We start from the raw sequence: 13,918 nt of genomic DNA on the forward strand, positions 1-13,918 counted from the left end.
GTGTCCTGTAGAGAGAAAGGTCAGGAGTAAATCCAGAAGAGAGCGGCGTCCCGGGGCACACAATCTCTCTGCTGCAGATGGCACAGGGCACATGTGCTTAAATCTCCTCTGACACACGTCTCCCTTCGGACAGCACGGCCAATATTATAAACTCTGTGTCTTCATGACAACCATCTGCCCTGAATTGAATTCTGTGGAATTTAAACTAAAGCTTGAAGAACATGTGTTCACTTTACTTTGGTTTATGGACAATATAAAGCATGTACACTATAGGGCAAAAGTCGCAAGTTGGTTTTTGATGCTTTAATTATACAGTTAAAACAGTAATGCTGTGAAATAATATTTCAATAATAAAAAATAAAAAAATCTGTTATTTAAGTCTGTTATGCTCCTCAAGGCTGCATTTAAAACAAGGCTGAAGTTATTTGATGAAAACACAATAAAAAAAAATGAAATATTGTTAAATATTATCACGATAGCTATTTTCTGTGTGAATCTGTGTTAAAGTGTAATGTATTTCTGTGATGCTCCGCTGTATTTTCAGCATCATTCCTCCAGTCTTCAGTGTCACATGATCTTCAGAAATCAGAATAATATGATGATTTAATGCTCAAAGATGCTGAATGATACTTTTTTCTCCCTCTCTCTTTTTTTTCTCTCGTGATTCTTTTGATGAATATAAATATTTTGTAACATTATAAATTACTTTACTCTCACTTTTGGTACATTTATTTTTTTCTTCCTGAATTAATGTTAATTTCCTTCAACAAACAAAAAAAAAATATTTTTATTGTACTGTTTCACAGCTTCCAAAAAAAAAAAAAAAAAAAAAATGTTGGCCAGGACAAAAAAGAAAAAAAAAGAAAAAATTCAGAAATATTTCTCGAGCAGTAAATCAGTATATTATTCAGATTTCTGAAGATCATGTGACACTGAAGACTGGAGGAATTATGCTGAAAATTGCATTCATGAATTAGCCTACATTTGACAGTATGTTAAAAAAAGATTTTTACAATATTGCTGGTTTGACCCAATTTTTTATCAAATAAATGCAGTCTTGGTGAGCATAAAATATAAATTACATTTTAAAATAAATTCAAGTATAAAACAGTTCTTTAGATTGTAATGATATTATTATATAATATGTTGAGCATAAATTAAAATAATTTTTCACAATACTGCTGGTTTTCCCATATTTTTATCACATAAATGCAGCAGAAAATACTTCTTTCAAAAATGCTCAAGGGTCTGATTCTCTCTCTCTCTCTCTCTCTCTCTCTCTCTCTCTCTCTCTCAGAATGATTCCCGCCTCCCATAAGTTGTTTCTCCTGAGCGATCTGGCTTCATCGCGAGACTACGAGCTCTGTGTCCTGGCCGTCTACGATGACGGCATCACGGCTCTGACCGCGACGCGACTGGTGGGCTGCGTCTCCTTCTCCACGGAGCGAGAGTTTCGTCACTGCCGCTCCATCCACGACCAGTTCCTCGGCGGCACCATGATCATCGTCATCGGCGGGATCATCGTGGCGTCGGTCCTCGTCTTCATCTTCATCCTGCTGATGAAGTACAAGCTTCACAGCCAGCACTACAAGCAGAAGGCAGCTCGCGTCAGTAACGTTTGTTCTCAGACCAACGGGGGCCAGCAGGGGGCAGCATCTGGTCCTCCGCCGCGCTCGTCCTCGGGGTCCTCCAGCAAGCCCTCGGTCCCGCTCGGCTCCGACAGACAAGAAGGGTCCCACGGCATGGAGGGGGGTTACGGAGCGCTTAAAGGGACCACGGTGGTGGACTTGAACCCAGAATATGGGAAATCGTTCAAAGAGGACGACTCCATATCGCAATAACACAGGGTTCGATCCCGCCTCCCTTCCCATTCACCTCAACCCCTTCTGTTTCTTTTCTGTTCCTGCGGCCTTACCGATGGTTTTCTCCTGTCCGAGGTGAGGATGCCTTTAATCTGTTAAAGGGATACTTCAATCAGAAATGTAATTCTGTCATTAATGACTCACCCTCACATCGTCTTAAACCCGTGAGACCTTCGTTCATCTTCGGAACACACATTAAGATATTTCTGATGAAATCCGAAAGCTCTCTGACCCTCTATAGACAGTAACACAACTGAAATGTTTCCAAGTCAAGAAACATAGCAAGGACATTGAACAAATAGTTCATGTGATGAGAATAGCTACATGGATATTTTTTGTGAGCAGTGAAAACAAAAAATACGACTTCATTCAACAATTCTTCTTCACGACTTTGCAGACAGGATTGTTGAATAAAATCATAATTTTTGTTTTACTGCGCACAAAAATCAGTTGAGCCACTCAATTTTTCTTCAGTGTCCTTGCTACGTTTCTTGACCTGGGAACATTTCAGTTGTGTTGCTGTCCAAAATATCTTAATTTGTGTTACGAAGACGAACAAAGGTCTTACGGATTTGGAACGATGTGAGGATGACAGAATAAAAATTTGGGGGTGACCTATCCCTTTAAGGTTTGTTGCTAGGTAGCGTGTTGCCAGCGTGAAAGAATCTCCCCACGCTACAGTGCTGCTGATGCAGAGATGTTCCAGCTCTGTTAATTAGACCTGCTTTAATGGATAAATTACAGGCATAGCGGCTCTGCTGTCTGTCTGTGTCGGGGTAACGGGCCTAAAAAGATTTCCCCACCGGTACGGCACACTTGAGATCGCTATTTAAATTGATAGCCTGACAGTTGTTTCGTTCAGTAGGATGCATTTGAATTACAAAAGCGTCAAATTGAAATGCTATGATGCCTGGTTTGGATGTTTACAACGAAAATGAGAGAGATCCTACGATTTGTTCATTTTAGTACATTAGACTCATGTGCGTGTTATGAATATCCCTGCTGAGTGTGGAATAGCACATATTACTGTTTTCCTTTACAAGGTGTGGGTCATGTGTCTAAATATTGGTATTTTCAGGCTTGTGTTTAAATTACCATTTCAACACGGTCTTATGAGTCCAGGAGAGATTTAAAAGGGTAGTTCACACAATACTATGGAATACTATACACAACTTGCTCTAGGCATCATACTAATATTATCGAATATGTCACTCACTTTGCAAAAAACACATGAAAACACATCTGGAGAGACCAAAAGCAGTTAAAACGTCTCCATAATTCTTCATGAAAGCAAACATTATAACTGTATGGGTTTGTGTTTTTGCATGTGTAAGATATTATAAAGCCTAGTTAAGTAATATGACAAAAGTAAACAAAGCCAGAGGCGAACATTTGTACATTTCAACACTGCAGTGTGTCATTTCTGAATAAATCTGAATGTGAATGATAGTGATGGGATTTATGGCTCTTTGAGGGGATCCGGATCTTCGCGATCCGTTCCTTTCAAAGAGCCGTTCAAAAGAATGGCTCTTTTGGCTCTTTTTAAATATTTAGTCAGTTTTAAGAAGCCAGCTTGGGAGCATCTCAGTTTATCCTGGAAATAATCACTGGGAGGTATTATGAGGTGAGATTTGTAGTCAAATAATTAAAGCTCAGATATCACACACCAATATCTGAGTTTGAATTATTCTGAAATATTGATTATTACCTCATTTCTCATGTGTCGACTATATTCCATAGGGTTGCACAAATCCCTCTGCTTAGACAGTGACATCATTATTTTGATTTACCTTTAGTACAAAGTGTGTGTGTGTGTGTGTGTGTGTGTGTGTGTGTGTGTGTGCGTGTGTGTGTGTGTGTGTGTGTGTGTGTGTGTGTGTGTGTGTGTGTGTGTGTGTAAAACTACGTTGACTTATGTTATTCATACAATACCTACTCACAAATAAACATAAAAAACGAAGCCGGCTGCAATGAATTTCTGTGCAAAACAGCTTTTACTACAAACACTTCCACACAAGAACATTGTTATCACACAAGAACATTTTGATAGAAAACTAATTTTTTTTTTTAAAGTAGATAAAATTAGAATAAATAAAATGGAAATGTCTACATACTACATACTATTACTACTGTAAACTTTGCAAATAGGACATCAGCCCCTTCAAGTCAATGAACAATAACAAAGTGGGCTGCAATGAATGTCTGTGGAAAACAGCTTTTAGTGAAACATTTCTATACAAGTACAGTATCACAAAAGAACATTTTTAATGATTTTAAAATAAGTTTTAAATGAACACAAAATGCAATGTAAATGCATGCACAACTAATAACTAATATCATCACGCTATAAAGGGTTGGCCTGCGCTGGGTGCGCCCCTCCCCCTATAACTGTTCTGTCTCCTTGCGGAGCTCATTTGTATGAACACGCATAGGAAAAAAGAACGATAGAAAGAACCTCCCTCTCCAGTCGCTACTCGGCTCCCATCGTTCATGTTTATGAGCCATTCAAAAGAATCGGTTCGTTCGCGAACGTCACAACTCTAGTGAATGAATCATTTGAGCCAATGATTCTATGATCCATAAAGTCAGGCTAGCATTAGTGGTTTTAGTATCATATTTATTTATCTGTGGGATGTTATCAACAAAAATCCCCCAAATATATGATAACAGAATCACTTATGGAAACTATGAAGACTGTTCAGATTCTGCTGTAAAATAAAAAGATGCTACAAGTGAATTAAAGCATGGCAACTTTATAAATTGCTGGATAAAAAAAATAAAAAAAGACACATATATGTATGTATTGCATTCGATATTTACATTTGACCAATTAATGCATTCCCCAGGAATCAAGCCAAGACCTAATCCTATGTTTGAGCTACAGAAAATAGATTTGCATTTGAAGAATTGCTGAAGGTTACATTTAGCAGTGATAACATAATGAAAAACCTAAATGTAACAATTTGTAAAATTAACATTGAAAAAACTATTATCGATTAATACCGATAAATTCAACATATGTAATACTGGCCGATAACCGATACTGTGCTGATATATCATGCATCCCTATGTTGGTCAGCCAGAACAACTATTTTGTCAAGCTATAAACGTTGAGTAAGAAGCAATGTGAGAGCATCAGCACACCAGCATCCACAACACAACATTCCCCAGCTCATATCAGCAAAAAACTAACATTTTCAGTCAAACTTCCTGCTATTTTCCTTCTTGCTAAACCATCCAACGGTGCTAGAGGCGTCATTTTGTATTCCAGTCAAAGCCTGAACACCCTTGGAGGCACAATCTAGGTTGGCCAGGTTCCTGGTGCTTAGAGCAGTGTGGATAATATCCGGCGGTGAACCCCCTCGGCTCTCGGATCCGAGAGTAGAGGCCATTTAACATAACCAGGGGAGAGCCATCTCAGTCAATTGGTCACAGTTGCCTTCCATCGAGAGCCTCAGAGGAGCCCTGAATGGGGCGGGATGAAAGCACAGGTTGAAGCTGTTTGGTGGGAAACAGCGCCTCCAGTGGACAGAAATCTGCTGCCGGAGGACAGAGGTGTCTGTCAGGAACTACTTCAAAAGGCTTCTGTAGACACCATGTTCTGCCTGTACAATTAGCTGAACAAAGAGTTAGTGTCTGATCAAGCAGAAGACTTCTGAGTTTAATCACGTTTTCTGACCTGGAAAAATGTCCATCTTTCATTCCAGAGCTGGATTTTGAATGGATCATACAGTGTGGAGTGTTTCGCCTTATTTGCCTGTGGCTAGAGTTATTTTTATTTTTTATTTTACTTATTCATTTATTTGGCTATTGTTGACTGATTGATTGATTTATTGATTTATTGATTGATTGATTGATAATGTCTCAATTTTAAAGCAGTGAAATCAATTAGATGTACTTGTGTTTTGGATGAACTGTCAAAGATTGTTTTAGTTGTGTCCAACTTGTGTGGTTTTTGAAACTGATCAGTATAATTTCTCCATTCACAAATATTGTGATTTTAAAAACAATATTAATTATATAGAAATATTTTGTAATATTTAAAATAATTATTTTACAAAAAACAAAATGTTAGTATATACTTGTTAGTCTAATATTAATATATTTTTTGTGAAGAATAAAAAAAAAACACATTTTTATTTATTTATGTATTTATTTACTTTGTTTGTTTGTTTCAATCAGTCATTCATTTATTTATTTATTTATTCTTTTTTTGTTTTATTTATTTTATTATAATTTTTTTTTTTTTTTATTATCATTTTTGCTAGTGTTGGTGGCTCCTGGTTGGAGAACATCATTTATGAATCATTTCCCATCAAACTGGCTGGTGAGTTTCTATATGTCACCCATCACAGCTATGCTTCACCCACCACCCGAAATGAACCCCAGGTTTGTGGATGCTGCTTTCAAACCCTGCCTGAAGCTCAACCGACTGCTGATTCATGATCTAGTGTTTTAATGAGCCACAATGGATTCAGATGCAGGGCCTGTTTCTAAAATTAGTGCACAATTAGAGCTCTTTCTTCTATTAGCTCCAGATGGATTTACATTTCTTTCAGCTCAAGGTGAAATGGGAGAGATTAGGACGCGGGGATAGAGACACAAGGCCTGGCACAGAGCTAAAGAGGCAGGGAAAGGTGTTATGATGGGGGGAAAGAGGCCAGATATGAGTATTGTGATGGGGTTTAGAGATTGAGATAAAAGGGTAAAGGCCTAGCGTCTCACATATTGAGACAAATGGGCTAATCTGAGGGGTGGGATGTTGTGGAACACCAGCAGAACCCTAGTAGAAGGTAATTACTGTTTGTTGTGAGCCATAGAAATGGGCCGCGACCGCTCTTCGACAGCCGTTTGGAGCCAGAATCCCTCCAGACTGCAGCAGGACATGGTGTGCTAAAAATAGCCATCTGAATAAGGCCTAGCATTAGCGGCTCTCTGCAGATAACTAGCCGCAGTGTATCAGGCCTTGTCCTTGCTGCTGCTGAAGCTTTTGTTGTCTGGCATTAAATCTGGGAGGAAAGTCTCAGTAAACTGATGATGGTTTGAGATAATGAAGTCGTTAAATGTCCAATTAGCACGTGCTATGTATAGTCACCAGCGCTGTCTGTTTATGCAAACTCAGCTGATGTTGTGAGGAAAGTGTTCATGTGTCCTCTGATACAGATGTAATGATGTGTGTTGAGATGCCATTGGTTACTTGTATGCGTGCTGCACAAAGCTGGACTACAATTGCATCACGAAGTTGCATCATTTATTTTTACATGATGCATTTGTTTACATTAGTTTACTTTTACATTGATGCATTCAACAGATGTTTTATATTATTTATTTCTTTCAATCATTCATTCACTCTTAAACTGGCTTGCAATGCATTTGACCAAGATATGACCAAACTTATGTCCCAGTCATATCTAGTGTTTGATAGACATTTAAAATTATTATAATTATTATCCTTTGTAATTTGTTAATTTAGCTTAGCTATCTAGTTAGTTTAGTTATTTAAAAACTTATTTTTTACCCTTTTTATTTTTTTTTTTAAATTTTTATCCAATTGAAATGTACAAATTAAAATATTTATTTAACTTTTTTTTAAATAAAATTGAATTGAATTGAAAATCTTTTTTTGCAATTTGTTTTAATTCCATTTCATTACATTTTTTGACCAAACTGTTATTTTTATAAGCTTAAAGCTCTTGAATTCAGCACGATGGATGATTTGTAGCTGTCTGTGGTGCATCAGAGCATATTATCGAGAAGGATGAGCGTAAAAATGTGAAAAGGTCACTTTATCAGAGATGGAACATCTTCTGCAGCAGTCCACTGTCTTTCCTCGTGATTTTTGTCCTTTGCATTTGATGATTAAATGTGTTTGCTGCTGAATCTGATCTCATGCCTCTGTTGTTTTTCAAGGCAGACTCACAATCTGGAAGCCTTTTATTAAATGGGACTGGATCCATTCTATTAGTAGGACAAGCTGTGGTCGGACGGCAAACGCGACAGACTCTCTGTGTTCAATTCTTTATGCAAAACTCTCCCCAGACCCTGGATATCATGTGCCTCTTTGGTGCATATGAGCAATGTTTTCTATTTGAAACCAGAGGTCATTTCCCTCGAGAGACGAGGTGCATTAATCCATTGAGTGGGAAGAGAGAGGGTAACGCTCTCTGGATGTTTTTTGTGGGAAATACTATGACAAAATATCAGTGTTAAACAGATGAAGCAGTGCCAAATGACTGAACCCTGTGGATTTAACACTCTCCCGAAGGCTCGTGTGGATACAGACTCATCACAGCTCGATCAAACATTGACGAGTCAGTATGGAGTTAAGATTCGTGGGTCTTCTGGAGCACTTCATTATGGATTCCTCTGTATGGTCTCGGATAATGACTCGCTCTCTCTCTCTTTATTGGGAAACGACGGCACGGATCGATCTCCAGCTGATTAACAAACATGGCGAGTGTGTTCTTGGGATCTGGAGATTAGGTCAAACAGCAGAGACATTGATTATCACAACACACTCAAACTTTCCCCGTCTCCTGTATGAGCGAGGACTGAGGGGAAGACGCTCTTGAGGACTCGGTGTCTGACAGAAGACTGTGTGAAAGCAGCTCAAATAAACACTGCTCTTTTTGTTCCCCTCTAATTATGACTGTGGACGTATTTGTATGTGAGGTACACCTTCAGCCATCTCTGATTCTAATCATTTGATTCCAAGCAGAAAATAATAATAATAATAAAAAAAAAAAATATGGGATGGAATTTTATGCTTTCATAGGTACTCTATGTGGATTTATAAAGAAATAAAGTATTTTTCTTCAAGGCTTGTGGAAATGACTTTTTATTAAGCCAGAACCAATTTTATTTTTAATTTTTTTTTATTTTTTTATCAACTCTTTTTTTTCTCTTTGCCGCACGCTGCTGAGATTATTTTCATAATGTCATATATTGAAGGATTTCTCCCGCAGGTCTTTGGGGCTGAGTGTAATGGAAGTTAACTCAAGCATACTCCGAATCATATTGTGCATTACTCATAATCTCAATATTCTGGAGAGAACGTTTATCTAGTGTCAAATGTTTACAAATGCATTGATTATGTGTAGCCTGAGGCGTTTATGCTAATTAACCAAGCCGTAATGACTCGTGTCTCCACGTGATGTCACTGCTAAACTCTGAGACTTTACAAGCGCTCTAGAATCAGCGCTAACTTGAAATGGATGAAATGGCTATTGATAAATTCCATAACATATTTCTAATAAAATATTTAATTCCATTAAATTTTCTTACGTTCCATAATTATTTATTTATTTATTTATTTATTTATTTACTTTCTTGCTTTTGAACTGAAATTAAACACATTAGTCTCTTCCTTGTATTAATATTTATTAAATAACTGAATATATTCATATTACAATACACTGTTGAAAATTATATAAAAAACTTTTCTTTTTTTTTTTTACTTAGAATTGTACATTTCATAATTAATTATTAAAAATTAACTTTTGAGGTAAACAGACTTAGATGGTATTTTCTTGTAAAACATTGCCCAATAATCCTTGTTTAAAACTAATTAAAATGAGTTAATTAAAATAATTAAAATGTAGTAATTACTTAAAGTAATAATTAAAACATTGCCGTGTATGAGTTTAAATATTTGTGTATTATATGTGTTAATTCATACTAACAAGTTTTACTCAGACATTTCTAGTAAATTTTGCACACAATTACAAAAAAGTAACACATTAAATAAAATGTGAAAGTTAAGTAAAAAGAGTAAAATATAGTTTTGTTTTAGTAAAGCATACACTGATCATGGTTATTTGATTAACAAGTTTAATGATATATATATATATATATATATATATATATATATATATATATATATATATATATAATTGATGTGTATATATTTAATAATTCTGCTCTGGTCTCTGTGATGTTCCAGCAATCATGTGAAACCCCTGCTGAAGCTAAAGCAGTATCAACAAACATCAGTGTGTGTGCATTCCTTTAGACTAACACACACACAACAGAGAGGTTCAAATCAGCATAGCGTGGCTGCTTATTACCCACAATGCCTCAGTGTGTCGTTATAGGGCAGTTTATCAGAGTCAATGTGCGATGCAGATGCCAGAGGCCATACAAAGGAAAATGATGGCTTCTGATAAACATGCAAATGATACCTAATGCTAAAATTACACAAATATCGTACAGGGTCAATTTTCGGTACAGGGCAGAGCAGCTTCTCAATTAATCTTTCAAACACAGAGACACGGTCACTTCTGTCAGAGTTTGTGTGGACACTTTGTGTCTTCTGTTGGTAAGTTCAAAGCCCGAAGCACATAGTCTAATGTACAGTAAAATCATACTTTTAATTTAATTTAAATTTAATAAAATAAAATAAAATAAAATAAAATAAAAATAACATTCAAATTTAAATTAAAATGTTATTTTTATTTTATTTTATTTTATTTTATTTTTATTTTTGTTATTTTTTTATTTTATTTTAGGGAGAAAAAAATTATAATTAAATATTTCATTTTATATTTAAGCATCCATGCTAATGTATAGTAAAGTCATTGTTGATAGATCTCTCTGGAAAAGTCCATTTCATTTTGGTACGGGAGGAGCAGGATCACTGGAAGAACACTGAAACAAACAATGCTATTAGTGCTCGTTCATATTTCACATTGGCACACCAAGCACAAGCAGGCCCAGATTTGTGACTGTAATCTGGAAAACCTGTAACAAGCCATATTTATATGTTAGCAAGCCCCAGAGTCACTTCTAATAAACCTCCATGAGCTAAATGCTGTATACTGTGTTTAAATTGCTGTCTCCGCGTACATAATCTGAGAAGAGTCTAAACAAAGCCTGAATGAAGGATGGAGCTGAGGATGAATATGTCTGGACGTCCCAAACAAATCAACATGTCACAGATTCATGTCTTCAGGTCCCATGCATCTGATGATGACAGCGTGATGTTTCACACACATGTGTGTGTCACGTCTCAAACGAAGCCCTGATTAGTGAAGCCCCGTCGAGCAGCTGGCGCAGTGTTTGCGCTTGCTGTTAATTAAACTCCAGACTGTAATTCTAAAGGGCTGTCGAGACGAGCCTACAGATATTCAGAGAAACATGTCTCGTGTTGTGTGTTCTCAGTTTAACATGTGATTGATGGGAAGCTGGAGATGCATTGGAAAAGCAGTGGCTTCAGTTTCAGCTGCAAAGGGGCTGGTTTCGATTTCTTGTTTCATTTTATTGTTGCTTTGTTCGTGAAGTAAAAATTGTGTAGCATTTTAAACATATCTCAAGATAACTATAATCCTCTTAATTCAGTTATTCAGCTGATTTTGATACAGAAACCTGTCCTGTCCTGTCCTGTCTGTGTCAATGGACATTAGAAACTTCCCAGGTTACAGATGACTCGAGGTTATTGTGAGAAAATGTTTCGCAATGTTTCTAAAACTCTAAAAAGTCCAGTTCTCTTATTATGATTAGAACATTATTTAAAGGTGACTAAAACATGTCTTAAATCCTCTACCAACTTTATTTTCTCCCCAAAAATATAACTTTATTGGAATGTTTGTTTTTAATATTTTAAGAACGTTAAAAATCAAATCCAGGTTTCTTGTCCTCATAAGAATGTTATTTAAAAGTCACAAAAATCTCTTTATATTTATACCAGAAACATAGTGTTTTTTGAGTGTTTATTTTTTATTTTATTTTTTACGTAAATATCCCATTATCTCTAACTGGTTTTCGTTCCGAGGTTCTCATGCAGTAATGATCATTGCGAGAGCTCCCGGGGTCACCACAGGCTCAGATAAAGTCCTCAGGAAAGTCATTTTTGTGATCGTCTCTTGCCTGTTGGCTATTGAGTGGAGTTCCCCCTTTCTGCCAGGGACTTTCCCTTCACTGTCTGCACAGAAATCTAGACTGATACCCATCATGCACTGCACCCAGAGCTACGCACATGCAGATGTAGGTCTAGCTTTTCCATTAAAAAGCTGTTAAATGAAAGAAAAAAGAAAAAAAATAAATTTTATATATATATATAATATATATAAAGAATTGCGTTAAAGAAAGTGCATTATTTGAGCTCAAAATAGCCTAAAATACACATAACCCTAATTGGAGACAGTAAAAATCCACTATTTTAAAAAAGCACAAAATATAAAATAACATGAAATAAATAATATAATTAATGTATACAATTTATTCACAGTTTGTGATAATGAACATTTCAAAATAAGAAAATATGCAATATATATATAGGATGGAGCATCACACCAAATGCAACAATGAGCAATCACAGCGATTTTAGGATGATTGCATTTGAAATAGCTGAAAAATCATTAATAAAACCAATAGTAAATGGTTTACTGTTTTTGACCAACAGGTGGCGCTGTAATCAAATCATTTTGGTGTGTTCTGTGTGAGGTGACAATGGCACACACAAAGTTTGGTGCAAATATGTCAAAGGGATACAGCCTCAAGGCGGGTGTACACGGTGCAAATTTGGATGGTCGGAATATTGTATGTCCACGCACACATCACGAGTGAGTTTATCTGAAAATCGTATGGACGAGATGATATACGACACGATTTTACGACCTGCCAATGTCCGAAGAAATCGCACGAAGTTGATAGACGTGTTCGACTTGATACATATAAAATATTGATATGAGCCATGACTGTTTCTTACACATACAGGTTATTTTTCAGCAACAGGAAACACCAGGACGTGTGGCTACCCTAGTGTGTGTGTGTGTGTGTGTGTGTGTGTGTTCTTGTATATGGTTTATAAATATCTGACATATGTATTACAGTGTAAACATGGTTTATGAGGACAATTCCTGTGCACTCGTAAACCAAATGGCTTAAAAAAAATACTAAACAGTGTTTACTTGAAATTTTAAACATGGATAGAGGTAGGCTAGTGTATGGGGATAGAATATACAAAACCGTTACGTCTATGGAGAGTCCCTGTAAACTGCATATGCGTGTGTGTGAGACAGAGCGAGAGAGAGAGAGAATTAAAAAGCATGGTACACGTTGCTAGAAACATCATACAACGCTCGCTGTTCCTGCCAGAGTTCAGCGAGTTTATCCTCCTGGTCGTACACATTCGCCGTGGCGCTGCCGTCTTCGTCTTTCTTCTTCTGTGGTTTTTCTAGTTCGTGATTGGTCAACTTCAGATAGATGAACAAATCGGCTCATTCAACCGCACAAATTTCACAAATTCAAACCGATAGCTCACAAACAATTTAGACATGTTTCAAAATGATCGGGAGGTCGGGAACTGCTCGTGAGCCACTCTGCTCGGCTCGTAATTCCTCACACATGATACAAGCCGCGACCATACACGATTTCCACACAATTGAAAAAAATTGCATGCGAACTCATATGACAGCAAAAATCGCACCTTGTAGGCCCGCCTTCAGATGCATTTTGGCATCTTTCCATTAAATTTATTGTTGCTCTAAACAAAAAAAATGTTTCATATAGATTGAAAAAGTAGGTTTTTAACATGAATCAAAATGGCGGACAGGAAGGCAAAATTGGTATCGATGTTGTCGTTATGATCCATGGAATCTATCGACATCACTTATATTACAATAGGCTAATATAAGCAAAAGTTATTTGCATGTTTTTTTATATTTCATTATAACTTTTGACCACAAGGTGGTGCTGCCCCCAAACTTTTTTAGTACCTTCAGGGCATGGAGCCGAAGATTTTGTAATTGTGGGGAAGTCGTGGCCTAATGGTTAGAGAGTTTGACTTCCAATTGAAAGGTTGTGAGTTCTAGTCTCGGGCCGGACGGAATTGTGGGTGGGGGGAGTGCATATACAGTGCTCTCTCCACCTTCAATACCACAACTTAGGTGCCCTTGAGCAAGGCATCGAATCCCCAACTGCTCCCCGGGCGCCGCAGCATAAATGATGAACACTGCTCCGGGTGTGTGTTCACAGTGTGTGTGTGTGTGTGTTCACAGTGTGTGTGTGTGTGTACTTCGGATGGGTTAAATGCAGAGCACAAATTCTAAGTATGGGTC

General features: G+C 37.0%; 1 protein-coding gene across 3 annotated transcripts in view; it reads left to right on the top strand.

Annotated features, from left to right (window-relative positions):
- LOC127977796 (leucine-rich repeat and fibronectin type III domain-containing protein 1-like protein) overlaps positions 1–8,681 on the top strand; it is a 148,622-nt gene extending 139,941 nt beyond the window's left edge. For 2 of the 3 annotated variants that reach the window (XM_052582930.1, XM_052582932.1), the window contains exons 4-5: positions 1,298–1,937; positions 7,773–8,681. In XM_052582930.1, the coding sequence (XP_052438890.1) occupies positions 1,298–1,841 (544 nt within the window). In that variant the 3' untranslated portion in view covers positions 1,842–1,937; positions 7,773–8,681. The remainder of the gene's footprint in view (positions 1–1,297; positions 1,938–7,772) is intronic. The other variant, XM_052582931.1, reaches the window with a different exon arrangement.
- The last annotated feature ends 5,237 nt before the right edge of the window (positions 8,682–13,918 follow it).

The sequence above is a fragment of the Carassius gibelio genome, chromosome B18 (genome assembly GCF_023724105.1).
Source record: "Carassius gibelio isolate Cgi1373 ecotype wild population from Czech Republic chromosome B18, carGib1.2-hapl.c, whole genome shotgun sequence".
NCBI lineage: Eukaryota > Metazoa > Chordata > Actinopteri > Cypriniformes > Cyprinidae > Carassius > Carassius gibelio.